Below are 27629 nucleotides of genomic sequence, written 5' to 3'. Positions count from 1 at the left end.
CACTACAACGGCAGGGAATCAAATCCCGCAGTGCCAGACGTGTTCCGCTGCTGAAGCCAGTGCATGTCCAGGCCCGTCTGAAGTTTGCCAGAGAGCACATGGATGATACAGCAGAGGATTGGGAGAATGTCATGTGGTCAGATGAAACCAAAGTAGAACTTTTTGGTATAAACTCAACTCGTCGTGTTTGGAGGAAGAAGAATACTGAGTTGCATCCCAAGAACACCATACCTACTGTGAAGCATGGGGGTGGAAACATCATGCTATGGGGCTGTTTTTCTGCCAAGGGGACAGGACGACTGATCCGTGTTAAGGACAGAATGAATGGGGCCAAGTATCGTGAGATTTTGAGCCAAAACCTCCTTCCATCAGTGAGAACTTTGAAGATGAAACGAGGCTGGGTCTTCCAACATGACAATGATCCAAAACACACCGCCCGGGCAACAAAGGAGTGGCTCCGTAAGAAGCATTTGAAAGTCCTGGAGTGGCCTAGCCAGTCTCCAGACCTCAACCCCATAGAAAATCTGTGGCGGGAGTTGAAAGTCCGTGTTGCTCGGCGACAGCCCCAAAACATCACTGCTCTTGAGAAGATCTGCATGGAGGAATGGGCCAAAATACCAGCTACTGTGTGTGCAAACCTGGTAAAGACCTATAGTAAACGTTTGACCTCTGTTATTGCCAACAAAGGTTATGTTACAAAGTATTGAGTTGTATTTTTGTTATTGACCAAATACTTATTTTCCACCCTGATTTACGAATAAATTCTTTACAAATCCTACCATGTGAATTCATGGATTTTTTTTTTCACATTCTGTCTCTCACAGTTGAAGTGTACCTCTGGTGCAAATTACTGACCTCTGTCATCATTTTAAGTGGGGGAACTTGCACAATCGGTGGCTGACTAAATACTTTTTTGCCCCACTGTATATGCTTTAGCAAAAAGGAAAGTTTGAAGCCTAATCTTAAAAGTAGAGATAGTGTCTGTCTCCTGAATCCAAACTGGAAGCTGGTTCCACAGAAGAGGGACGTTACCGAAACGGCCGACGTGCGTAAATAAGAGCAGGCAGACTCGCATGTTTACAGAACACTTTATTTACATGGCCCTTCACAGTGTAAAATAGAAGCTTTATTCATGGAAATACTTACAAAAAGGCCATTTTTTTTCCACTGAACATTCTCTTTAAATAGTACTCTAGGGTTATTTACATCTTTACAGTGTATTCAAAATACTCTTTTGGTAGCGGCCTCTTCACAAAGACAAGTATGGCAGATTTTGGTCCCTGTCCAAGGAGGGAGGGAGCGGAAGAGGGCTGCCCTCTGAGTCTGAAACCAACTCCTGACCTCTAGACGTTATTTGTGTAAATTGGAGAACATTAAACAAGCCTGACCTAAAAAAAAAAAGAAGTTTAAAGGCTGTTTTTTTTTTCATTTTAAATTACATAAATAAAGATTCTCAAATGTACACAAGTGCATTTGCTTTTAAGTGGTAAGAAGTTGCTTTGAGATTCATGGCGGGAAAAGGAGTTTAGGGGCTGGGTTAAGTTATTTGGCAGCAGCCAGCACGCTGGGACAGGCTGGCATCCGACACCTCGGTTCATCTACACTCCGCCAGACGAGACGTTTGTGTTGCATATCGGCTGTTTCGGGCTAAAACAAAGTGAAAGGGCAGGGAGGAGGGCTCCGATGTTATTGCTGATTGTGATGCATTAATGTGTCAGTTCCTGAGCTTTTTGTTTTTCCCGCGTTGATGACTTTACTTTGCAAAAGACAGTTTTGTGTTTTTAAAGTTGACTGTCTCCAGATGCAACGATCGCTGTGGATCTGTTTTCTTCCCCTCCCCCCCGCCCCGCAAAGGGAACAGGAACTGGTGGTTTAGTCTAAAAGTTAAGCTACTACTGATATAGCATCAGTCTGCCAGGAAGACGACATGTTATCAGATTCAATGTTTCAAGCCCAATTGTTCTGATTCGAGAGCTCAGCGGTCCATTTGGTGGAAAGCAGAAGGTCATTTTTAACAATTGAGAAGTGAACAGCCGGACTCTTATCCTGCACAAATCAGAAATAACACCACAGGGGGAAAATAAAAAGTTGAATCGTGACTTTGAGCAAAGTCTCTCATGAGCATCTCCGCTGGATCCCATTTGACCCTGAGTTGTCTGAAAATACAACCACACGTGCCGATATACCCTTCCTATATATTATCAGTCCAGTCACACTGTCACATGACATTACATCCACACACAGGCTGTCATCTGACCCTCTGCAGAGATGCCCTTGTTTATTTCAGCACCCCTGTCTGAGAGATAACCACTCACATTTGTTAAAAAGAAAAATCTGATGAGGGCAGCTGAATAATTAAAGGGCAACATCTGAGGACGGGTTCAGAGAACCTTCCTGTACAAACTGTCCACAGGACAAACACGTCATTGCATAGGCCTTCACCTTCACACTTCACCTGCAGCGATATGTGCTTCCTCGCTCATCTTTTTTTTTTTTTGCAAGTCTGAAAAATGCATCTGCATTACTCAGGGTCAGTACTGTCTTTGAGGATTACTGTGCAAACAACACAAGCATAATGCTCATTAAATGAATGAAGGAGTCCAGTGAAGAAGCGATGCTTTGGGAGCTGGATGTCGCCTCGTCTCATCTCTGCAGGGGCCCCTGGTACAGTAGGAGTGGTGGTTTGAGGGGGACGTGGAGGGTTGCCCGGTTTGGTTACCAGTAAGTTCAGTTTGGGAATGAGTTTGCGTTAGAACGTGTCCACGTGGTTCATGTTAGTGGCTCTGTTGTGGATCTCTTCGAGGAAGTTTTCCAGCTGTTCGATGAGAACGCGCTTCTTGAACCTTTGCAGAAGAAGCAACGACACGTGTTAACATTTGCCTTTTAAAAACAACTCTGTAGCAAAGGAGATCATGAACAGAAAATTTTTGTTTCTTTGCATTTTGTTCGGTTCGTGAAACTGCAGATGTTTTAAATGCAGACTTTACTTTAAGAGAGCTTATAAAGAAAGACAGTCCCCCTTTTTCTGTTTGCAGCTCATTTTAAGTAAAAAAAAAAAATTAGGGGAGAGGTAATATCGCTCTGACATCAGAGGAGGAGGGCTGAACTTTGTACCTGGCTGCCTCTTTGATTATGTTTTGGAGGAAGATGAGCCGGGTGTCGAGAGTGCCCTGGATCTGTTTCAAGAGGAGGAAAATCTTCTCGTAGTCTGAAACAGAAAAAGCAAAGCGAACGAGGTTCAGTCGATTCAAGGAGAGCACATCCACTGAATCAAACCTTTGTATGTGTACAGCTGAATGTTAATAATAAACAAGATAAAAGGCGTTCTCACTCATATCTGAATGACTTCTTTGACAATCATTTAATCAATAAAGGAAACTAGAAAAAAGAAAAACATTCCACAGCACGTTTTCAAAGTCCAGAGTGACGTCCAATGTTAGTTTGACGTGTACGGTCAAATCAACAGAAGAGATAAAGAAAGAAAAACAAAAAGTTTGCTTCTTTAAATTTACACACAGATATGCAAACCTGCTGTTTTTCCTAGCTTTGTTTTTAAGAAAAACAGCTTTGTTTCTGGACAAACCAAAGCTTAAGTGCCATGAAAAACCACGTTTATGTGGTTTCTTCTAGAACAAAAACAAGACGAAGATGTAACGAGGAAGCATAAAATAGAAAGCAGCATCTTCAATTTAGCAGCCCTGCAATAAAAGCTGAAGCTTCGAATCTGTTTAGGTGATGATTCAATCACACTAGGGATACAACGATACCAATTTTTTCAAACCGATACGATACTTGGATCTGAGTACTTGCCGATACGGAGTACAAAAACCGATACTTCTACCACACACACACACACAAATGCAATGAATTGGAAGACAGGTTTTATTTTATTCTCTGCCGATAAAAAATAAAATCTTAATAAAAATGACCACAAAAAAATTTCAAGTGAAAAATAAGCACTTCTGTTAAATTATTGCAGAGTCTCCACATTGTAATTTAACAAAATATCACTGAACTATTGGCACTGTCTCGAGCTTTCAGAATAATAAATAAACACTTCTGTTTATTTATTATACTTCATATCTCAGCTCGAGTATGCTGAGAAGACGGTGCAATCCTATTTTTTCCACGTTGGCTGGTCATCCAGAGCGATAAAATGAGTCGAGCCTCTGTTATTTTAACTGCCCGTGGATTTTCTCTTGACATTTTTCTTTGCTTTTCCAAAACCTGAGTTAAAGTTGGCTGTTCCACACTGCTGACATTTTGTTTAGCCTAGCTACAGCAGCCTCCAGTTTCTCTTTTTTATCTGGAGCTGCCAGTCTCACTCGCCTAACCCTGTGCCTGTTTAGCGCGGGATGTCCCCCTAGTGGCCAATCTAAAAAACTACAACAGAAATGACAAGCCACCCTCTGATTAATGAAATAAGTTGGTATCGGTTCATGGTATCGGTTAACTTTTATGAGTACGAGTACACACACATTTTACAATATCGGCCCCGATACCCGATACCAGTATCGGTATCGGTGCATCCCTAAATCACACTTGTGACTTTTAGATGCTACCATGGTTACATATGAGGAAAAAAAAGCTCTTTAAAGTTAGTGGTAGCTGCTCTCCGTTTCTATTATTTTGTCCTCCCTGCCTATAGACCAGGTTTGGATACATACGTCTGCCAGGTTTTCTGATCTCCTTGGTGATGAGCGACCTGAGCTCATTGTTGACCTTCGTCGTCTCGGTGTGAATGTGCTTCTTCAGAGCCGAAGGCGTAATGTAGTGCTGCACCTGGTCGTCCATCAGCACCATCTCCGCTTCTCCCTCGCTGCCCAGCGGCAGCTCGCTTGGATGGGTCTGCCCGTTCTCGTCCTCATCCCCATGCCGCGTCACCTGAGGATCCGCAGCAGTGTGGTTCTCCTGAAGGTCGGCGGGACTCGAGGGACGGTCCGCCTCCGAGTCAGAGTTCCGGTCTGAGCCGTAGTGGTTCTGATCCACGTGGTTGATGATCAGGTCTGCCTCTGGCGCACCGTCGTTAACGTCCATGTCTACAGAAAGGTGGAAAAAACCAAAAACATTCACTGTAATCCAGATCGGCTGTGTAGGACGGGTCGTGCCTTAACCCCTGCAGACGATATCCCAAAGCTCTTTGAACACGGGGCCAATTTTACACATTGGCACATGTTTAAGAGCCAGAGGGATCAAATTTGTAAGTGAGCCTGGAGTGAATCTGTCGAGCTTGAGGCTGTAACATAAGCTGAAGTGCTCAAATGTATAAGAAAGACTGGACTGCCCAGCACTGCACATCAACAATGGTTGAATTATCAACATAATGTGGACATTAACCCTTTAAGACCTACCACAGAACCAAGTCTGCCAGAGCTTATATTATATTTTTACATGCTGTGGAGCCATTTTTGGGAGCATTTCAAGTTGCTATACATCAATACAACCATTATAACCCAGATTTTAATAATATGTCTGCATTAAGTGCATAGAAATTACATAAATTGTAAAAAAAAAAGTGCAATAAACTACAAAATAATTGAAAATCGTTTTTGTTTTTTTAACATATATTTCTAGTTAGAGAAATTTAAGAGGCTTATCCCTCAAAACTGTAAATACAAAAAAGTTGCACAAAATAGTTTCCCACCACAGGAAATTTATTTTGAGTGTCTTCATAGTTTTATTTTTGAAATACACCAATTTTTATACACTGCAGGAAAAACGAAAATAAATATTATAATGCAAATTTGCAAAAAAAAAAAAAAAACAGCATATGCATCAAAATAAACTATTTCCAGCAGTGCAATATGAGTCCTAAGCATCCCAGAAACCACACAGAAAGTCATAAAGTCAAACATAACTTTTAAAAACACCAGTATAGGCTCATGAGGCCCTGATGGTAAAAAACTACATTTCAGCGAAAATGACGTCACTTCCGGTTTCAGGCAGGTCATGGCAGACATGCGATAGTTCACGCTGATGGACGTAGGAAGTGTTATGAACAGCTGATCGGATCGGCAAAGCGTGTTTCTGGAATATTATGTTTTTGTTGCTGCAAGTGCTTTTTATGCAGTTTTTGCAAAGCTATATGTGGAAGGAAACTGTGACCGAGGACAAGCTGATGGCATAAGATGTAAGTACAACTCCTCCGGTTTCATATGCAAAAAAATTTATTGCGCTAGCTTACGTGGTTGCAGAGCTACAGGGATTTAAAAATAGTTACACAAAACAGAGCGTGCCCGCTCTGACCGGCTTTAAAGGGTTAAAGGTTTCTACTAACTGGAAACGGGGATTTATTGTGAAGCTCCCAGTTTAATACAACATTTTTCCTGCCTTGAGTTTTATATTCTGTGTGTTAAATCTACCCTGTTGACCAATTTCCCTAAATTTATCAAAAAAATGTGCTTTTTTTCTTAAGATACCATAATTACTGAATCATTATTAGGCCAGTACACTTGGTTGTACACTCGGCACTAGAAGCACGCCATCAGTCATTATTAAGAATTACAATATTAGTAGAAAAGATGCGCGACTGTCTCTTAGATCGTACCTGCTGAGTGTCGAGGGCTCGCAGACGGGGACACTGGAGGGGTGTAGGCTCTACCCAATCGCAGCAGAGGTGACATGCACCGGCGTCTCTTTGGACCTCCGCCCGGCACGTTGTTGCTGTCGCCAGGTCTCTTGCCCTTGTTCTGAGGGCCGGTCACAAACTCGTCTGCCTCGTCGATCATCATGCCCTGTAAAGGAAGTGAGGAAAATGGTACATTTGTCATTGTAACCAATAAGAAAACGAGAAGAGTAAAAAGGAGACTTGCCTTCTTGTCTAGTTTGAAGGGGTTGCCGAATGTGTGCAACCGTTTGGGCTGTTCGGGGTCCGCGTCTCGAAGGGGCTGGGGAGCAGCTTTAAGGAAGTCTTGGTAGTTTCCCATCTGGGCGATTGGCACGCTGTGGAGCTGGTCTGCAAGGGAAACAGATGCTTTGTCAAAAATGGAAAGAACAGCAATACATCTAACCTGCTTCTTACGCTGAAATTATTTTCACAACGTAGCATAATCACAGCCAAATAAGTGGGGGAAATGATTTGCACAGCGGGTTACCGGAGTCGTGGCCTCTGACAGTGCAGACGCTGGTGTTGAGAAGGTTTCTCCTCATTCGGCTTAGCTGGTCGAGCAGGTGGCTGCGGGGGATGTCGTACGGATTCCTAAAACTCTGAGGCTTCAGGCTCTGAGGACGACAGCAGACAGAAACACCGGAGAGTGGATATACAGATGCATTCTGAGAGCGTGGACCATTTTTCAAAAGCCCTCAAGTGCTCAAACCAACTACATAAAAACACAGCAATGCTATAAGCCTCAGGAGGGCAGCTGGGGGAGAAGCCTGAAGAATCTGGGCACAGAGTGAGATTTCAAAAAGGAACTCCTCGCCAACTGAATCTAAACAGGCGCTCGACAGTAAAAACCAATGCTCATGTGTATAATCATGTCAGAACAGCTCCCGATGATGAATGGGATTATGCTGAAGAAATGCAGATAATAATCCAACACTACCTTGTTGAGCAGTGCCAGGTGAAAGCCTTGAAACTCTTTGGGGTTAAGCTCCATGGGCAGAGCTGGGGCCTCTCCTGTGAGATTCTGTAGCTGCTGGATGAAGTCCCGACGCTGGGCTAGAGATATACTTCCGCCTCGCCATCGCACCTTGAGGCCAGGCTCCGGCGGCTGCTTTTTCCCAATCAAAGCGATCAGACGGTCATACTCGATTTTTGTCTGAAAATATGAGGAAATTAGGTTTTCTGGTCAGAAATGCCTTCCTATTTGGTGTCTTGATTATTGTAGTAGGAAAAAGGGAAATGCAGAAACTTAATGATTTATAAGCAACACGTAAAACTGAAGAGAAGATTTAAAATGCATTACAATGCAGCTGTGCAAAGCTATAAGCTGCTTTATAAGTGTTTATCCTGCGGGTACAAAGAATGACTGACACAAGGAAAGACAGCTGTAATAGCATTAGGGCTGCCACGATTAGTCGACTAGTCGACTATCAAAATAGTCGACAACTAATTTAATAGTCGACGCGTCGTTTGAAGCTTTGTAAGATCCCAAAAGACGCAGGAATAAGTAGTAGGATTTAAGAGTGTAATAACGGACTGAAACAGAAGATGGCAGCACTGCATGTACAAGGATGCCAGCTGCCGTTAAACCCCGAAGAAGAAGAAGCTGTGTCCCAGAATTCATAGCGCAGCCCAGCTCAGTTTCCAACAATGGCGGCAGCTAGTTAGTTTTAATATTACTCTTATTATTCTTTCTGGGTCACAAAATAAACGTTTAACATATTTTCAGGCGAGAATGTAGCTGTGTAAACCTCAAATATCTGCTCAGTTTATCAAGACACCACATATCTTCAAAAGCGCTCCGACGTTTTCGGAGACGTCTGTTACCCACTAGCTCGATAGTTAGCCGGGGGCTAGGCTCACTAGAGCCGTGAGAACACCGGACTCCCGGCAAATCGTTTTCAAACCCACCGCCGTCTTTCGCTACTCAGGTTAAATATATATAAGTCACTTAGATAACTTGAAAATGTTGTTTGGCTTTTTATTTTATTTGTTCCTGAGTAAATCGGTTTTGCTGAGATTAAAGTTATAGTTTTTATACAGCTGAATAAACGTCAAACAGACAACTGATTATCAGAAGTGTGAGATGCTCGAGAATATACTCCGGCGTCCTGTTATATTTTAGATACTTCACCGAAACAATCTGCAAATTTCATTAAAATTTAACAAACTATCATCTTGTCTTTATTTTTAGTTAGCACATACCTTAAACACTTAAAGCTGTAAGCTAATGATAGTTATATAAGAGCAGATGCTGCTGGTGCAATAAGCTGTACTTTTACGTCCAATGGATGATGATCTGATTAGTCGACTAATCGCAAAAATAATCGGTGACTAGTCGACTATCAAAATAATCGTTTGTGGCAGCCCTAAATAGCACAAAACATATTTGTATTAAAAACAACAACAACAAAAATAGCTGGTGCCTAATACCAAATAACCATTAAAATAACAGTAAGTTGGAAATTAAGGATGTGATGTATCGCTGTGACACGTTCCAACACAATAAACATTTTTGTTCTTTCGTCATAAAATGTAGCCGCTGACAGAGAATTGAACACAGAGAGAAAAGCAGCACAAAGCACAAAATGATTTATCAGCCCGTGGACTCGTACACAAGCTGCCCCCCACTCAGCCAAGAGACTTTGTTTCAGTTGACAGTGTATTGATGCAAAGTCCAAATCTAGTGGAGCATTTTCAGTTCAATTTATCAAGTATAACTGTGCTAACAGACGCTCTCTGCATATGCCTGTGATGTCTTTTGAGTGCAATTTAAAGCACTGAATGAATAAGTGAATGAATGAAAGAAATGATTTGATTGACGTGGATATCGATTTTCTATTTAAAGCCATTTGTTCTTTTTTTCTTTAACTTTTTAATCAATGCTAAAGAAAATTAGGACAATGCAAATAGGCCATTACAGTGAACTCATGCTCAAGATCCCAGTTTGAGATGTTTTGAGCTTGTGTGTTGTCAGAAGGAGGGATGGACATGGTCAGCAACAACACTCCTGCAGGCTGTGGTGTTTAAACGATGCTCAGTTGGTACTACGGCCTCAAAGTGAGCCAAGAAAATATCTCCTACACCATTACAGAGGATTTATGATCTAGAGCGTAACCTCATGAAAAACACAACAACATGCCCGGTCGACGTGACCCACAACTATTATGACTGGGCTGCTTGGTGCAGTCGACTCCTCCTGTGCAGTTTTTAGCAACAATCGTCATCTCAATGTAAGGATTAATAATCAAAGCATTAATATAAGGACTATAATCTCAGCAAATCCCTGGAGGGAGACTGCTGGGACACACGAGCATAAATGTCGGCAATGACATCAGCCACTTATGTAAGTTCTGTTGTAGGCTCTACAAAGACTCCCTGAAGAAGTCCAAATCAGGCATCACTCCACAACCAGAAGCCTGAACCACTGACACAAGGCAGGATGGATCCATGCTTTCACGCTGATTATGTCAAACTCTGACCATCAGTGACTGTCGCAACAGAAATAGAGACTCATTAGACCAGGAAACCTTTTCCTAATCTTCTATTGTCCAGTTTTGGTGAGTGCATGTGAACTGCAGCTTCAGTTTCCTGTTCTTAGCCACAGGAGAGACATCAAGTGCAGACGTCTGCTGCTGTAGCCCATCTGATTCAAAGTATGACGTGCTGTGCGTTCAGAGATGCTCTTCTGCATACCCTGATAATAATGAGTGGTTGCCTTGACTACGTCTACAACCCTAAATGCACTGAGGTACTCCCATGTGATTGGCTGATTAGTAGGGGTGCAACGATACACAAAATTCACGGTTCGGTTTGATGCTTTGGTGTCACGGTTTGATATTTTTTCGATACAAAAAAATGTTCATGCCTTTTTAATTTGTCATTTATTAAAATTATAAATATATATTTTAACTCAAAAGTACAGTTTTTAAATTTAATGTTGCTGAAACAACAAAGTAATAAAAAAATAAATCTATCTGATTGAGGAATCACTCATCTTTGGAAAAGAGAGTTTATTACAGAGAAATGTCTCTTTCCAAAATAAAAGCTATACTATACGCTTCTTCTGGGCTATATTCTCAGCAGCATATTAAACATATCAGGTCCCCATAAGGACAATCATGTGCTAACGGCTGACTAAATGACTCGGGTAAAGTTTGTAGCATGCGTGCTTGTTGTTTTTGTCTGCTTCCACTTGTCTTTGCACGAGGATGATGTCGGAGTAAATGTGCAGTCATATTCGTTGTGTTCCCACTAGTGCTGTCAGCTTTAATCTGAAATGACGTTAACGCCACAACACGGCAAATCTCCGTTAACGAGCTACCGCGGATCGCCCCGTGCGTGGGGCTGGCCGGCGTCAACACGTTAACGAGCTAACTGCGCTAACACACTAGTTCCCACCAATGTAATTGAGCATTGCTGGCACATCCAACATACTGTTTTACTTTAGTCCATGACAAGCTTACCTTCAGGGTCATACTTCACATGAAAACCAAAATAGTTCCAAACGCCAGATCTGAATGAGGGTGGGGGAGGTTCAATTTGCCATGTTGCAACAGAGCTTAACTTCTGTCTCGCTAGCTTGTCCTGCGCTCAGTGAATCTGCGTTCGACTACTCCGCCTAAGCTGCACTGTCAAGCGCAGATCCACTGAGCGCTCAACACAGACAGCATCGTCAGAAGTAAAGTTGATAAAATAAATTTAAAATTTTGTATTGTTCGATACATATGCGTACCGAACCGAAAGCACTGAACGGTTCGATATCGATACGAGTATTGTTGCACCCCTACTGATTAGATATATCCCTTACTGAACAGATATCCCTAACAAAGTGACCAGTGAGTATAAAAATGTCATGATAAAACCAGGTTTCTTTGCAAGTTACTTTTGTAAACCAAAATTAAGATATTAAAATACTAATCAAACTGAGATAAAACATTTGAACTAGACTGGTGTTTATCTTTTTTTTTTTTTTAAATTAAGAAAACTAGAAAAAAAACCTAAATAATCCAAAACTACAAATTACACTATAAAAATCCATCAATGTGGACTTGAGTGAAAACAGAAAGGCTTGACAACTGACAGACACTGCAACAAGCACAGCTTTGTGGAGTAGATTTAATATTAACAACTAACCTGCTGACTGAGCTTTTTCAGGTAGGAAACCACGCTGTAGCTCAGACCGTACTCCAGGTTGTCAGCTAGCAGGTTCGGTGCTCCCATGATCCTTAAAGCCTTTCTTAGCGACTGTGAGAATAACACAGCAGTAAGAACAGTGCAGGCACGGCTTTGTACATTAACAACAACAACCACAAAAAAAGCCATTATAATAAGGCCACTGACCCCAATATAATACGGAGGCATCGTCTTCAGGTAGTTCTCAAAGGACTGTCGCCATTTAATGGTAGGCTTGAACTTGTGCACTTTAATCAAGTCATCTGTGGGAAACGATCAAAAACAGATCACACAAAGAAAGTTCAATAATTAGGAACATGTTTTATTAAGAAAACTGAATTAAAAAAATAGTCATTTGTTTTGCTATTGCAGCAGATCATTTAAATTTTCTAAAGCCCAAAACAAAGACTCCCCATCAACACCTACAGCGAGAGTAAAAACGAGGTGGATGCACAGGTCTTACCCAGAAGCGGAAGAAGTACGGGGTAGTTGTAGGGCATTACAAACAAGTTGACGCAATTTAGAGCGGTGCTGGCCTTCAGGTAACCGAACGGCTGCCCCAGATCGCTGTACTTGGCACTGTTACATACAAACACCTGAAAACACAGAAAGAGACAAATCAGGAAGTGAGTTGTGACATTTGAACTTTTCAATCAGCAAACAAAAACAGAACCAGCTGATGCTGTCTGGATTGTTTTTAGGAGTCGGTTTCATTTTATTTTAGTCTAAAGCCACTTTGGTTTTAAATATCCTGCAGAAGTAAATCTCACTTCCTTGCTTACCACTTACTATTAGCCCTTCAATATCATAACGCTGCATCTGGTCAGTGTCAGGAAAATATTTTCACTGCGTGATTCTTGTAATTGCTGATATAAAAGTCATTCTGAAAGTCTGCCACCTCATCTCTGATGATGACGACTCATGCCAAACATGGGGAAAAAACACCAAAATCAATATACGAGTGATGAATACAGAGACAACCTTTACTTTCAGGTTCCTGCTACAAACCAGGTAAAGTTTAGTGTGCGGGTACCAGCAGAGACAAGATGTTTCGATCTAATCACATGTGCTAAAGCTCAGTCTGTGCATGCCGACGTGCAATCGAATCATCGCTTCATTTGCTGCCACCCTTATTTATTTTTTTGGTACACTGAAAACCTGAAACCACACATCAATGTCTCAATATGTCTGAACAGCTAATCAAGTACTTATCACATGTGTGAGAGATTAAAATCCTCTTTGTCTACCTGGCTGTAAAGATTAAAAACACAGATTTCTGCTTTAATGTCAAACTTTCTTCTCAACAGCTGTTATTTTCTGTGGTTTCTGTGCTGTACCTGCCAGCAGGTGTGCGGTGATTTCCTCTCCAAAATGTACTGTGTGAGGGGCGACGGCTCCAGCTCATACTTATCAAAGGGCACCTTGTCTATCACCATGGGTTCAGCATCCACACAGGAGAAACGGACGTGGGGGTGGGCTGAGCGGGGAGGCTGGGAAGGTACACAGAAAGAGATTCACGATGTTATGGTAAATATTAAAGAAGATCAACAACACCTGCTGGCGCCTAATAACACCAGTAGGTGTTGTTAATCTGAGCTAAGTTTAAGCAATGCGCAAAGTTGACCGTCTGAATACAGTTCGGGAAAAAAGAATCACGTCTGGCTGCTGATGCGTCTATTTCTACTGAAAGTGTAGAGTATGTGTGTGCAGAGGAAAAGCTTATGATTGATAGCTAACATGCAATGCATGATCTATCATAACGAGTACTTCTTTGTTTGTTTAATTTTGATTACAGCTCATCTGTGCTTGGGCGTTTGCACAGTCGTGTAGCTGTGACATCACTGCAGCCGGTTTGACGTCATCCCTTTGTTACCACGAGTTAGTCATTGTTTGCTATGGAATAAATGGTTAAAGTTAATAAGAGTTACTGTTACATTAGTGTGACTGATTATTCTTGTTAAACAAACAGGAAGAAGAAAAGCTGTTTAATGAAAGTGACAACGTGTGGGGCTGAATCCTGTAACTCCTGTAGAGGAGTTATCATCTAATGGCCACTGAAGGCACATTACAGCTATAATGGATTTGTTTTGCCTTTTAATAAACATGAAAAAAATAAACTTAGTAAGTGCTTTTCTTTTTATTGTTCTCACATTTTTTCTATTTTAAGATTCATAATCGAGCATACGGCTACTTTGTATCGCTGCAGGCTGCTTCTAAAAGAGTCAGTCCCCACTGACTCCCACTAAAATAACCAGTGTTAGCAATTAAATTATCACATCTACAAAAGCCTGATACAAAATTAAAACAACAAAAAAACAAACAGAACAAACCCTGTACCCATTTATCCCCTTCATAACAAAATTACAGAGTACTTGCTTGTTTGCTAGGCCTCACCTCAGCTAATATAAGTCAATGAACTGAACCTATGGGTGATGTTTTCTGCTGTTGGAGACCTTAAGAACATTTTTAAATTCAATTCAATTCAATTTTATTTATATAGCGCCAAATCACAACAAAAGTTGCCTCAAGGCGCTTCATAGATACAGAGAAAAACCCAACAATCATATGACCCCCTATGAGCAGCACTTTGGCGACAGTGGGAAGGAAAAACTCCCTTTTAACAGGAAGAAACCTCCGGCAGAACCAGGCTAAAGGAAGTATTTTATTTATCAGGAAGTTTGTACTTCAGTTTTAGAGAGTGAAATGTTGAAAACTTATTAGTCTGTTACTTAGCACCAATTAGCCATAAAACTAGCCAGACACTGGTTAGTGCACCACTAAGGCTAACATGCTAAGCAAGCATGCTAGCCGTAGCTAATAACACTATACCAGTCTTGTAAATATGGTCACTTTTTGGCTATTAAGACTTATATTATTAAAAATTAATTAGGAATAAAGTACATCTTTGTTAAGTTTTATAGAATTATAAGTGTATTCTGCTGTCAAGAGTAAAACTGTCCAAAATATAAATACAAGAAAGGAACTATAGGGCTTTAAAGTCGCTTCTTTAATATTATTTTTACACAAATAAATAAAAACAAATAAATAAATAAACAATAATCAAGTTTTTTCCAAAAAGATATATATATATTTTTTTTTTACCTTTTTGGGCTCTTTTGTTCTGTGACATTGTATTTATTTTACTAAGCTAGGTTGTCATTTCATTAATCTGCTGCAGTAAAAAAAGATTATGTGTTCCAAAAATTGACAAAAATGTTTCTTATCTCATATTTCTGTCGGTTCTTCTACAACTTTCTTACCAATGTGGGGGAGTTCTGGTCTGGCCAGAAGGCTTCGGGGATGGGCCAGTGCCCGATGGGAACACCAGTTTTAGGGTTAGGTCGTACATAGATCAGCTTGTGACAGCAGTGCCAAGGCTGCGGACCAGACTTCACCACTTCAGCTGGAGTGTCTGTGCAGGAATATAAGCAAAGCAAAACAAAAAACAAGGGGTTTATGAAATGCAGCATGAAACAAAACGCATCAGACAAGTGTGTCAGCAGTTAAATATGAAAGCAGGAGTTTAAACAGTGACACCCACCAGATGTTTATGAAAAACAGGAAAGAAAAGCTCAGAATGGATTCAAACAAACACCAAGTGGGAGAGAGCAAAGAGTTCCTCTACTAATCAAACGCACGCACATGTCAAAAAGCTCCTTTTATAATAAAAGACGATTCAACTTGAGAAAACCCAAAAACAAACAAACAGAGGTGTCTCTTACCTTCTAGCGGAGGAGGGTCAGGTCCCGTCTTCTCGAAGTTTATCACTACTCCACTCTGGATTTTCTGCACCAAAGACTCCAGACACTGATTCAACATACGCTGGGAGAACACGCTGTAAGAACGACCTGCAACAAAGACACACGTCTGTAAGTATAAAGATCCCAAAACACGAGCGAGTCAATGGTGTTGCTAAAATTAAACGCTTTTCCTTGGTTGACTGTGGATCATTTCAAATGTTTTTTGGTTTAGCCGTTTAAAAGCTTAATTAATAGAATTTGTGGGCCGACTGGGAGCAGCAGAAACTGACAGAAACAACACGGGATGCATTTTCCCCATGCTTTCACATTTTGTCCATTTCCTAGAAAAAAGGTCTATTTAGACCCTTCCACTTAGATCCTGACATAATGTGTTTTTTAACTCCTAATTAATAATAATTTGTTGTACTTTTTAGAGCAGATACTAGAAACAAAATTAAAAAATAACATCTGGCTTTAAATGTTCCACGTTTTTCGTAAGCTAGTTTCTAATTGTGTCTTCTTTGCTTTGTTTGGTGCAGGTCAGACAGTGTACGGTGGGTCTATTAGAGCTTGTTTGCTAAAAGTTGCATGCTGCTGCTGGAACAGGGTTAAGACTGAATCGCAGAGTAAATGAGCCATAAAAAAATAGTGAGTCAGAAGAGGGAAAATACAGAAGTCTGATAATTCTAGGGATGCAACGATACCAATTTTTTCAAACCGATACGATACCGATACTTGGATCTGAGTACTTGCCGATACTGAGCACAAAAACCGATACTTCTACCACACACACACACACACACACACACACACACACACACACACACACACACACACACACACACACACACACACACACACACACACACACACACACACACACACACACTGCCCGTGGATTTTCTCTTGACATTTTTCATCGCTTTTCCAAAACCTGAGTTAAAGTTGGCTGTTCCACACTGCTGACATTTTGTTTAGCCTAGCTACAGCAGCCTCCAGTTTCTCTTTTTTATCTGGAGCTGCCAGTCTCACTCGCCTAACCCTGTGCCTGTTTAGCGCGGGATGTCCCCCTAGTGGCCAATCTAAAAAACTACAACAGAAATGACAAGCCACCCTCTGATTAATGAAATAAGTTAGTATCGGTTCATGGTATCGGTTAACTTTTACGAGTATGAGTACACACACATTTTACAGTATCGGCATACCCGATACCCGATACCAGTATCGGTGCATCCCTAGATAATTCTGTTGATTGGTGCCTGGGTAAAAATAGGAAAACAATCTAACCGAAACTAGGGGGGAAAAAAGAAATTACTACTTGCTGGGTCATCTCATTGAAATGTTTGCATTTGGCGACCAACTCGTCCAGAGGTCGAACGTGCACCACACTCAGTCTCTGGGTGATGACTTTCAAACACATGGTGATCGCACAGGTTACCTAGTGGGATGCAACTTGTCTCCAAACAATTGCGCTCCGACTCGGGCTGACTGCAATTAATCTCAGAGAGATTGACAAAGGTTTGGAAATAATATCGATGCAGACAGACTGCATCGATCCGAGTCAGTCTGCAACATCAAACGCAACTTGTCTGCAGTGTCTTTTTTTTTTTTTTAACTTCAACCCATTGAATCACAAACTCATAGCAGACCGACTCCATCTTATTACATTTTTATCTCTACGTTGACACACCAAAGTCTCTTTGAAGTGTTCGTACACCTCGTCCTCGTCTTTTCAGACACAATCTCAAGTTCATTGCATGCAATAAATTTAGTCATGCCGGAGTCTCCAGTAACCGATTTCTCTGGTGTGACTGTAGCACAATTAACCAAAAATTATAAATAACTTGAGCTGAGATTTCTCAGCTCTTTTTCCAATGAAGAGCTTCATCGAATTCTTCACTCATTCTAGGACTAGATTTAATCTTACAGATAGAGACACAGAGGATTAAAAGTTCCCACTAAAACTTGTGTTTAAAGACCAAAAACTGCAGCAGCAGCAGTTTGGTGTTTATGTAATGCACCTAAATGTCAGAGAAATCAAATGAACGAGAATAAAAGAGGTTAAGAAGGATCACTACATTACACTGTTTATGAAGCGCTTTGCTACTGGTGCAGTGCAACTTCAAGAGCTCTCTTCTTTACACATTGCTCATCTTTGTGCAGCCATGTCAGCCCTTTACACTACATGCAAATAGTGCATTTGCATGCAATGTGACTCTCTCTCTCTTTGCTGTTTTTGTCACGCCATCAATCGCATGTGTAAAATTTAAAAAGTCAGGAAAACCATCTTTCAAAGCTACAACTGACTGGTCTAACTTAGCCTTCCTGTCACTCAACTTCACCTCGAGTGACCTTGTTGTGCACCCATTCACTCGCTCATTTCAATAGGCTGTGGCTTTGTGTCAGGTCTGCCATCAGCAGTAATGGACAGGCAGCATGTACTGTAGACTGCCGCTGACAATGGACCTGTGTCATGTTCTGCATTCAGCGCCACCGGCTGCGACGCGCAGCTTTGGAGTCCTCTGTTCTCTATACGTGTGCATGGGTTAATCTTAACCTGCCATCAGCATCATTCTAGTTCGTTCCTCCTGCCAGCTGCTTCCAAAACAAAGCTACGTGAGGAATGGAGACAGAGGGGATAAAAGTCTGCTTCTATAAGTGAATGTTCTGGCAGCCGGACTTTGGCTTATTCTGGAGATGGGGGGATTACAGATCAAAATCGCTGGCTAGGAAGTCTCTTGACAGGACAAAGGCAGTCCGATTATGGACCAGGTGGGAAAATCTAGTCATTCTAACCTTAATCAGCAATTACTACCCAAGTACACTTAAACAAAGCACTTAACCCTTCCACAATAGCTCCAGCAGGGGTTAAAATAAGAGCACAGTGTAGTTGCATTGGGCTGTTAAAGGTGCCTCTCTGGCAATCCATAAGCACAACTCTGAATATTGAGCAAGACAGTGCCTCGACACCGCTCAGGGCTGTCCCCTGTTGAAGTGGGCTCTGCTTTAAAATTTAGGCTTCTGACACTTCCAAGAGGAAAACATCTGATCTGTTTATTTTTCACTCAAAATAAGGAGCTTTTGCTTCTGTAGACTAAACTGAAGCAGTAAAATGGTGTTCTTAATCTTAGGCTGTTCATGCGATCATTTAAAATATGTCTACAGCTTACTCTACCTGGCTTATGTTATTTTGTTTAATTGCGTAATTCCTTGTATTCAATTCAATTTTATTTATATAGCGCCAAATCACAACAAAAGTCGCCTCAAGGCGCTTCATAGATACAGAGAAAAACCCAACAATCATATGACCCCCTATGAGCAAACACTTTGGCGACAGTGGGAAGGAAAAACTCCCTTTTAACAGGAAGAAACCTCCGGCAGAACCAGGCTCAGGGAGGGGCGGGGCCATCTGCTGCGACCGGTTGGGGTGAGAGAAGGAAGACAGTGCTGTATGCTGGTCGTGTTTCCATGCGTGATACAATAATAATAATTCAATCAACAACTCCTTAACATCACCAACTTAAAGTGAAAATATTGCTCTTCATTTAAAGACACTAAGCAATACACATAAAGCAAGTGAGCCTCCATAAACCACTGAGCTATGCAAGAGATATGCTGAAGCAGAGGCAGAAGGGAGGCTGCCGACGAGCACTTCAGACTGCATTACCCATGGTGCAGCTCTTCCATAAAACTTGTCCTGTCTTTAAATGCTCTTCGGCATATAAAGCATATAAATCAGTACATAAACTCCAGAGCTACAAAAGGCAAACCGAGTGCACTTAAAAGCTGAGAAATGCCCATCAGAGCTGATCTGTAAGTACACAACAACCAGCAGCTCGTATCAGTCCGCCTACCTCCAGTGACCTCGCACATGGGGGTGATTGGAGAATCGTCCGACGGGACGCCGCCGAGGGGCTCGGGCTCCACCGAAGCGTTGCCGGAGATACGTAGCACCAAAGCAAACAGACGCTGGTCCCAGCGAAACGGCTCCTTCGTCAGCTCGCTGCCCGGCAGCGGCGTGGTCAGAGGTAGATGTAGCTGGACAAGGAAACAGATCACAGGATGAGATGACAGACCTGCGTTAGAACAGGTTTACTGCGTTGCTGTTCTCTCTAATATCGCCGTTTGTTTTAGGCTACTGTGGGGAATAAATGAACAATTTTACGGCGGTATTGATAAAGTGTCTTCATTTACAGGGTATTAAAGTGGCACGGAGGGCTCAGCTCGCACTTCTAACCTTGCAGTTATACCCTTTGTCATAATTTGGGCTAAAGGAATTTAAAAGCAATTGCCTCTATAATTTTTGTTTGCATAGGTTGAAAACATGACTGTTTACTGCATTTGTAAAGAAAAAAAAATAGTGCATTTTCATACTGAGCAATGATTTTTCTTTATTTTCTACATTTTCAAGATCAAGTGTTTAATCGGTCAAAACAGGAAGTGCAATCAATGATTAAAAAGTAGCTGTTTTAATAAAAATGCCTAAAATATTACTGGTGTTGGACTCAAATCATTGGTATTTTTAGATTTTGATGAGAATAAATTAAGGTTTTTGTTTTTTTTTCTGCTGAATGTGTCAGCTGGGGAAGTTGTCTTCCTTGATGTTTTAGGACCAAATGATTAATCAATAAGTAAGTACATCAAACTTCTGTTTCTAAGACAATAACAAAGCTACTGATAACACTTCTAAGCATGAAAAGTAGCTTTGTTATTATGTGAGTGGACAATATGATAAAGCACTTCACAGTGTGGTTTAAACTTTAGCCATCTTAATCACAGTCAAAGGACGAGGGTTTGGTAAAGTTTGACGTGGTGCGGTTAGACTCCTAAAGTATCACCCAACCAATCAGAACGCTCTACTGATCGGAGATGCAGGCTGACCTCATCTTGGACACCGCCGCTGCTGGTCAACTTGTTGCCGTCTGTAATTGCGATGATGATGGCAGGTTCAAGGAAAAAAGGATTCCTTCCCTAAAAAAAGAAAGAAACAAAAGAAAAAAAATAGGACATATTGAAGACTAAATGAAAAACGAAACCATGCCGAATTAATTCAGCATTTACACTCTCAGAGGCAACTTAGGGTCACGCTGCACAAAGAAATGAGGAAGACACAAACAAGCTATAAAAAACAAGACAAAAAATAGCGGGGCTGCTCTCACATCTGTGAAAACTGTGCTTACAAAAGACGTGATCACCATTAATACCTGCATTTAGCAAGTGTGGCTTTATGGCCTTCTGCGATCCGACGCATAAATAAGCACCGTGAATGCATCGTTACAAACAGCAGATAAATGACACGGGACATATTTAAGGAGCGTGTGTGAAATAGAAAACCTCGACTCAAAGGGAAAACAGAGTAAGAGTTCAGTCTTTAGTGTCTGCAGTATATGTTCACTCTATACTCCACAACAGCAGAGCTCATTATCCGAGGAGCTACACGAAAACCTCTTTCCTGCTGGACCCCGTGATATTTCATGACATCAGCGCTCCGCTCTGATGAAATTAAACTGGAGCAGCGCTGCATTTATCACTGTGCATCAGCCTTGTGGGATCTCCACAGAGCCACTAGGTGAGGTAACAGCGTAAAAGAAAACAAAAAAAAACCCCTCAAAGACTGACAAGTGCTGCCAGCAAACCGGACTTCGCTGCAGAGTCACAGTGACTCCATAAGGGCCTCCAGAGCCGTTATTAATGGACGTGGAGCCACACTGTTTGGGCTCTACCTGTAGGCTGCGCTTTCTGCTGAATGATGGATCTGTCCAGTCACATAAACGGCCCAAAGTAAACAGAGCAGGATACTACCAAGACCCCACTGTGCTGCAGGTATCCATGACAACCTGGCAACCCCCCCACCTCAAAAATTCCTCCATGATATCGAGCTCTTAGCTGGCATGCTGACTTGACATGAATTTATCCCTGTCATATCAGCTGCCTGAGCTTAAATAAAACCAAATGTGACTATTAAAAATAGATGACGCATGACGACAGCCTATCAGGAGAGCCGGTGTAAGAATAAAGCCTTTTGACAACTTCTCAAAATGTGCCCAGCTGCTTTTCGTGTAAAAGACAAGACAGCATCTATATATTTTGGGTGATTTGAAAGATAAAAACAAGTCATCTGAAGACATCTTTGTGCTTTCAAAGAGAAGAACACACAGTGGGCTTTTCTTATAACTGGTTAATGATGATAATGAGATATTACATTAGCAAATGGAGAAATAATCGGTAATTCATCATGTTTAAGACCCGTCTATGCAGTCAGCTACCGCTACTCTGATGTGCTTGCCACAATGCCATGATAATGGAGATCCATTAAAGCGCCGGCCATCACTCCAGCTGACACCCTAACTTACCACCAAACAACACCGGCCATATCATTTCTTCACGTTCATCCTTTCTTCTGCTCTTAATGAAACTGATCAGTGTCAGGATTACCCGCCGGCCGTCTCCCCCCTCTACCTCCATACCCTTCTTCATCTCCCAGGGGAGAGTCATTTCAGATGCCTGGCAACCTGGAGCACTCTTTGTTACTGTAGACTGAAGCACTCCAGGGCAATATTAACTCCCCCATCTCCCCCCGTTAACCCCCCGGGGCTCCACCCGCTGGACGACGTGGAGCACTGACTTATGATACAAAGGGCCCTTTAAATAAGAAAACAGAAGAAAAGCGCACACACAGTCATTTTAGATGTGTTTTCATGCGGAAGCGCCCTCTTCCTAGTTCCCTTGAAATGCTTCTCTGGTTAAATGGTAAACGCTCACTTAAAAGGAAACGGTAACTAAACAGAAGACAGCAGAAACAGCTTACGGGAGTTATTAAGCACCACTACACTTGTGTAATCACTTAGATGACGTACTGAAAGGTTTTTAGATTTTGACTCAAGTTCATTCACTCCTCTAGCTTTCAGTGTTACCAGCATTTCCTGCCCACACACATTTGTTACGTTAAAATATCCTCTAGGAGCACCAAACACTTGTGTTGGGCTACAGGGACACCAGCTCACATTTTAAATGTTCACAATAACTCCACTTTTGTAATAAGCATATATAAACTACATACTAGTAATTGCCAAGCCTCCTGCTGGAAATAGGCAGAAGAAGGAGAACTAGTCATTAAATTATAGCCGCTGTCAAATCAACCTGTAATTAGAGGTCAGCAGTGACAGCGCGGGACGCAGTAACCTCGACCTTGGCTTGTTTGTTTAAAATCGGACAGTCCGACCGTGTCGCTGGTATTTTTTTTTTTCAAACGACCAAAGAGTGTCTGACATGCATTATGCATGCTGCATGTATGCATTACCTGGGCTGGTAGGGATCTTCTGTTTATTACTCAGGAAATGCCTAATTAAACATTCATTGCTGCTCCCATACTCCCCCACTTACCTCCGCACAGGAAAACAGATGTCCAGATTCTGGATCAACCACAAGCGTGCAGATTCACCTACCACTCTAACTGGGTATGGGCTAGACTTCACAGCTTACATTAATAACGACCACTTTGTTTCATATGCAAAAAAAATTGCATTTCAGTTTCAACGCTGGCCAGGAGATGAGAAAATCTCAAGAAGGGGAGACGCTGAATCGCAAGCAATATGCTTTCTGTTGGCTTCAGCTTTGGTTTAGTCTCATTAGAAAAAGAAAAGTCAAGTTTCTCTGGTCACTTTGTGCAACCCTGCACAGCTAAAGGCAGATCTGAACATCTGTTACACATGAGTCAGTGGGCTTTATCGTGCAAATATACGTTTAGCTACTAATACTGGGTTTAAATTGAAGAGGAAACTTGGCCAGCGTCACGCTGCACTAGCTCCAGACTTTGTGGGCTTGGAGATTTCTTAGCAATACTGAGTCTGAATGAGTTTTATGTGAATAGCTTACAGCTGTAAATCAGGCCCACTGTGTCGTAAAGCTGCAGTATGGAAATCTTTCTAAGCTGGAACTGGAATAACATCGATCATTTTAAAGTAAACCACATTTTTCCGTCAGCGTGTATCCAGGAGCTTTTTTCAATATCCTCACATTTGCGGTCTTGTTAGATGGATCCCCATTTTTGAAGCAGACTTGAGCGAAACAAAGAAAAGGGTGACAGTCTTCAACCTCAGCATCAGTGAGCTTTCACATTAACCAAAAGATAAAAACAAAAGAGTGTGTTCATCATGGTACAGATGACAGCGCCTGTCGCCTCACTTTTGAACACTCAAAGTACTTTTCACTACATCTGTCAATCACCCAATCAGAAACATGCATTCATACAGTGCTTTTATCTACAGCTAAGCACTTCCACCAAACATTCACGCACACCCACTCTGACGGATGCATCGGGGGCAACAGGGTTCAAGATCTTGCCGAAGGATACTTTGACACATAGACGGGAGGATTGATCCGTCGACCTTTCGATCGGTAGATGACCCGCTCTACCGCCTCGCCCGGTGATTCATCATGAAAGCACAAAAGTCCTCTGACAGGCTTGAAGCTACATAATTTAGACTGACCTGGTTAAAACTGCAAAAGTCTTATTCCAAAGCTCTAAAATAAATCCCAGCTTGATTAAAATTATGTTTAGCTTTGTGTTTACGTACACACACACCACAGAGTGGCCAGACCATTTATGGACTAAATAATGGATATAAATATTAGCACCACCTCTCATAATAATCCAGTGCATTTTAACTGGCCATAAAGCTGAAGTGACACAAGCCTACACTAGTTTAAATACAACTAAACTATATATTTTTAAAAAGCATCTAGCTTTCAGTGCATATTTGTGCAGACAGAGCCTGCAATAGATCCTTAGAGTTTCAAAACATAATGCATTTTCTTGCTTAAAAGCTCATTTGCAGGTGTAATAATTCCATGTCTTTGATGAGAGCAGTGACATATGTAACACAAACTAAAGTTACTAATCAATGATGGGGGGGGAGAAAGAAAATAAGAAAGCTACGTTGCTCCTGCTGCTTGGACTTGCTGTCATGATTGTGTCGTATGGCTGAGGATGTGTGGGTCCACAGTATGAAAGTGGTTGATGCTTGTAAGACTGGGAGATAGCAGAAAGGGGTGAGGGGGGGTGGGTGAAGTGGGTCTGTTTGGGCATTTAGCACTTTATGAGCCTGATTTCTTCTCCACCTGTTTCATTGCTACATACCTGTCCATAGTTGTCTATCCCAGTCACTAATCTATTGAGATTGAGTAAATCAAAAGCGTTCCTCAAGGATTGGCCAATAGTTGTGAGTCCAGTTGCTTGGAGGTTCCTCAACTCTGTCATGAATGTGGCATGGCTCTCTTTCCATCCAGCCTTTATATAAAAAAAACAAAAACAAACCCAAACAAACACAACATAGCAGCTGGTTAATAACATGCACAAAGCTAAATAACTACCCCACTGTTGTGACCAGCAGGCAACTTCTAAGGAAACTAGTGGTTAACTTTAGTGGTTTTATTGAGAGTCTGAGCTAATAAATATCTAAATAGGTCGCTTCCTCTCTATCTGCACAGACTAATAATTTGACAGCACTGCAGCCACAGGACGTTGATCCGTTTCTACCAGGCTGCTGCGCTCGGCTCCAGATCAGAAAATCGCAAAGTAGCAAAGTCGCAATGTGTGCAGTGACTAAAGTGGCAATTTGGTCTAAAGAAGTAAAGTAGGCTAGTCTGTCATCCCCGCTTCTCCTCCTCCTCCTCTACTCTCCCTCCCTCCTAGATAGCACCTCGCTGTATAAATAACACCCAGAGTTCCTTGCTGCTCACATTGAAACAAAATGTCGGCCATGTTTTAAAAGGGGTATGAAAGCTCCTCCTGAAGATTTTTCTCTACACAGTTGATGTAGTGATCACAACGTGGTGCAGCGATGGAAGGACAGTCAATCTGCGCAATGTAAAGCCGGACATGACCCGAAAACAAACTCTACCTTTATCCCGAACGGAACATCTTCAAAATTTACCAACATATACCGGTCCCCTCGGCTCGCCGGATCTCTCCCTCTGAGCTGTGGAAATAGTAGAGAATTATTTACGGTTATCGAGAGATCAGCTTTGACAGGCGAGCTTGCAACAGCAAAACGATGAACTGAACTGCATTCCCGCTCGGGATCTCTCAATATTAATGTGTCCCGTGGTTACAGTACCTTCATAAAAGTCTCAACAGCGCCTTTTGCTATGTCCAGATAGGTAGTGCCCAGATGGGTGCGCTGGTTCATTGAAGCGGACGTGTCTATCAGAAAAAGTAAAACGGGCATTGTGATGGTAATGACACGTTCTGCATGGACTTGGTGTCAGTACAACCGGCCAAAACGGAAAAAAATCTTTTGTTCTCCTGCCGCCTGTATCACCTCTCAGCTAGCTAGCTAGCTGGCTAACTGTCTGTCTCACACATTCTTTCAAAAAAGTGTAAGAATAGTGAGTGTAGAAGCCCTTTCCGGGCGAACTAAACTAAAAACCTCAAACCCTAGGGGCAGGTTATGGATTCACGAGGGATTTTGATAATTTTTACAATATTTTGTAAATATTCCTAAGTTTCATAGTAACAAAGTTCCCCCTCACAGTGAGTCCCTGCTTCTCCCTACACTGAATGCGCTGTCTTGTCCACTGGTTTTAACCTAAGCTCCGCGCCTGACCCCGCCTCCCAAGCGGTCTTGCAGTGTCACGTGTATATACACTCTCTTCTTATTGGCGGTTTCAGGCTCCTCATTACCATATCCAAATAAGGCCAAAGCAGACCGTCTCATGCGCATGCTTGCTTGCCCGAGAGGCAGGAATGCAAGGAAAATATTCTGTACATACATTGTGTGATAAAGAATACAGCATATGTGGCGATGCACTCTTTTATCGGAGCCTTACCGCAGTTTATTGAGGTGATGTTATTCAGGAACGGGCATGTGTCTGCTCTTAGATCTGATTACATAATCAACATTTACTTCATCCTATGCGCGGGCGTGGGCTAGTGTGAAAGACAACCCTTCAAGACTATAGAGAGAGAACTGGAGGCACTATCATATAAAAACAACTGTAAAATATCAACCAAGGAATGCACCTAGGGCAAACAGAAACTACTCGCGGGTGTTATGGCACTCAGTTTTTATGTGATGACCAAATAAAGACTCCCCTTTTCTCTGAAGGAAAACAGGTTTAGCTGAATAGTCGCTGGGATTGACATGCGCGCACACGCACTCACACACCCTGCAGCTCTGAAATGTCTGTACTTTGTCTTTATTTTCCATAGCCAAAGAGCGACATACTTGCAGGTAAAAGGAAGGAAAAAGACACAGAAACAATCAAACAAACACAAAGAGAGATGTCGCTAATAAGAATCACACTTCTATTGTTGCTATTGTTGATCTGTAGTTATGTGAGATAATGCCTCAACTGTTACTGCACAGAGAATATCATCAAACGGGCTACACATAAGCCTTTTGACAGATTAGAGTTCACTCTTAATGCTACATGACACCCAGCCACACGCGCACGATTGTGCAATACAATTTACATAATGTAGTTGACTGGAAAATATCATCACTTCCGCAAAAACAAGACGAAACCATCCGGTGGCTTGCGATAGCAAAGCGGAGGAACGTCTGTGTGCTTCTTATTTGATGTGAAGCAACACGCGCGCGCCCGCGCGCACACACAATTTAACTTCCGGTGTGTCACTGACGTTTTTCACAATAAAATCTTTCATGTGGCTTGGCGATCTTAACGACGAAACTGTGCAAGGTGTGATAAACTGTAGTTGCAGCTGCAATAACATTTATTGCCATTATAAACCAGCTCTTTATTGTAGCTTGCACAGCAGCACAGTAACCGGTTAAGCACCAATCTGAGACACTCCTGTTCTGTTTGGGCCTCTCTGACTTTGTTATTTGACGGATTAATTAACTTTCCACAGATTCATTCATTCATTCTTCCTCTTTCGCAATTCGGTGTCTCTTAACTTTCAAGTTTAAAATTTAACAAGCAAAACACTCAACTATCTTGTGACTGATGCAGGTTTAACTGATGCAACTTTCTTTTTGTCATCTCACTATTGCAGTGTTTTTTCATTTGCTCAAAGATTATGTAACTAAAAATGTATTAAGTGTACACTTAAAACACACATTCTTGTGCAACTGTTATATTACAGG

The 27629-nt window shown here is 41.8% G+C and overlaps 1 protein-coding gene and 1 long non-coding RNA gene across 2 annotated transcripts in view; one reads left to right on the top strand and one right to left on the bottom strand.

Annotated features, from left to right (window-relative positions):
- LOC146500033 (uncharacterized) overlaps nucleotides 1-27629 on the top strand; it is a 347579-nt gene that overhangs the window by 134660 nt on the left and 185290 nt on the right. The window lies entirely within an intron of this gene.
- On the bottom strand, nucleotides 1075-27030 carry ints6 (integrator complex subunit 6). The gene is made up of 18 exons (XM_085135968.1): nucleotides 25638-27030; nucleotides 25422-25499; nucleotides 24659-24808; nucleotides 20401-20490; nucleotides 19374-19557; nucleotides 15502-15627; nucleotides 15040-15191; nucleotides 13117-13269; nucleotides 12243-12375; nucleotides 11948-12042; nucleotides 11741-11851; nucleotides 7545-7760; nucleotides 7095-7221; nucleotides 6813-6955; nucleotides 6548-6734; nucleotides 4668-5039; nucleotides 3115-3208; nucleotides 1075-2843 (listed from the first exon to the last, which is right to left on the bottom strand). The coding sequence occupies exons 1-18, from the start codon at nucleotides 25746-25748 to the stop codon at nucleotides 2750-2752; spliced, it is 2616 nt and encodes an 871-aa protein (XP_084992094.1). The 5' UTR covers nucleotides 25749-27030; the 3' UTR covers nucleotides 1075-2749.

Source organism: Neolamprologus multifasciatus, chromosome 16, assembly GCF_963576455.1.
Source record: "Neolamprologus multifasciatus chromosome 16, fNeoMul1.2, whole genome shotgun sequence".
Classification (NCBI taxonomy): domain Eukaryota; kingdom Metazoa; phylum Chordata; class Actinopteri; order Cichliformes; family Cichlidae; genus Neolamprologus; species Neolamprologus multifasciatus.
The sequence above is the reverse complement of the archived record's forward strand: the minus strand, read 5'-3'. Positions and strand labels throughout refer to the sequence as shown.

Coding starts and splice junctions, on each gene's coding strand:
- ints6 (XM_085135968.1), bottom strand. CDS start 25,748: ATGCCCGTTTTACTTTTTCTGATAGACACGTCCGCTTCAATGAACCAG. Junction 25,500..25,637: donor CTGTTGAGACTTTTATGAAG/GTACTGTAACCA, acceptor CTATTTCCACAG/CTCAGAGGGAGAGATCCGGC. Junction 19,558..20,400: donor GCGGCGGTGTCCAAGATGAG/GTCAGCCTGCAT, acceptor TTCCTTGTCCAG/CTACATCTACCTCTGACCAC.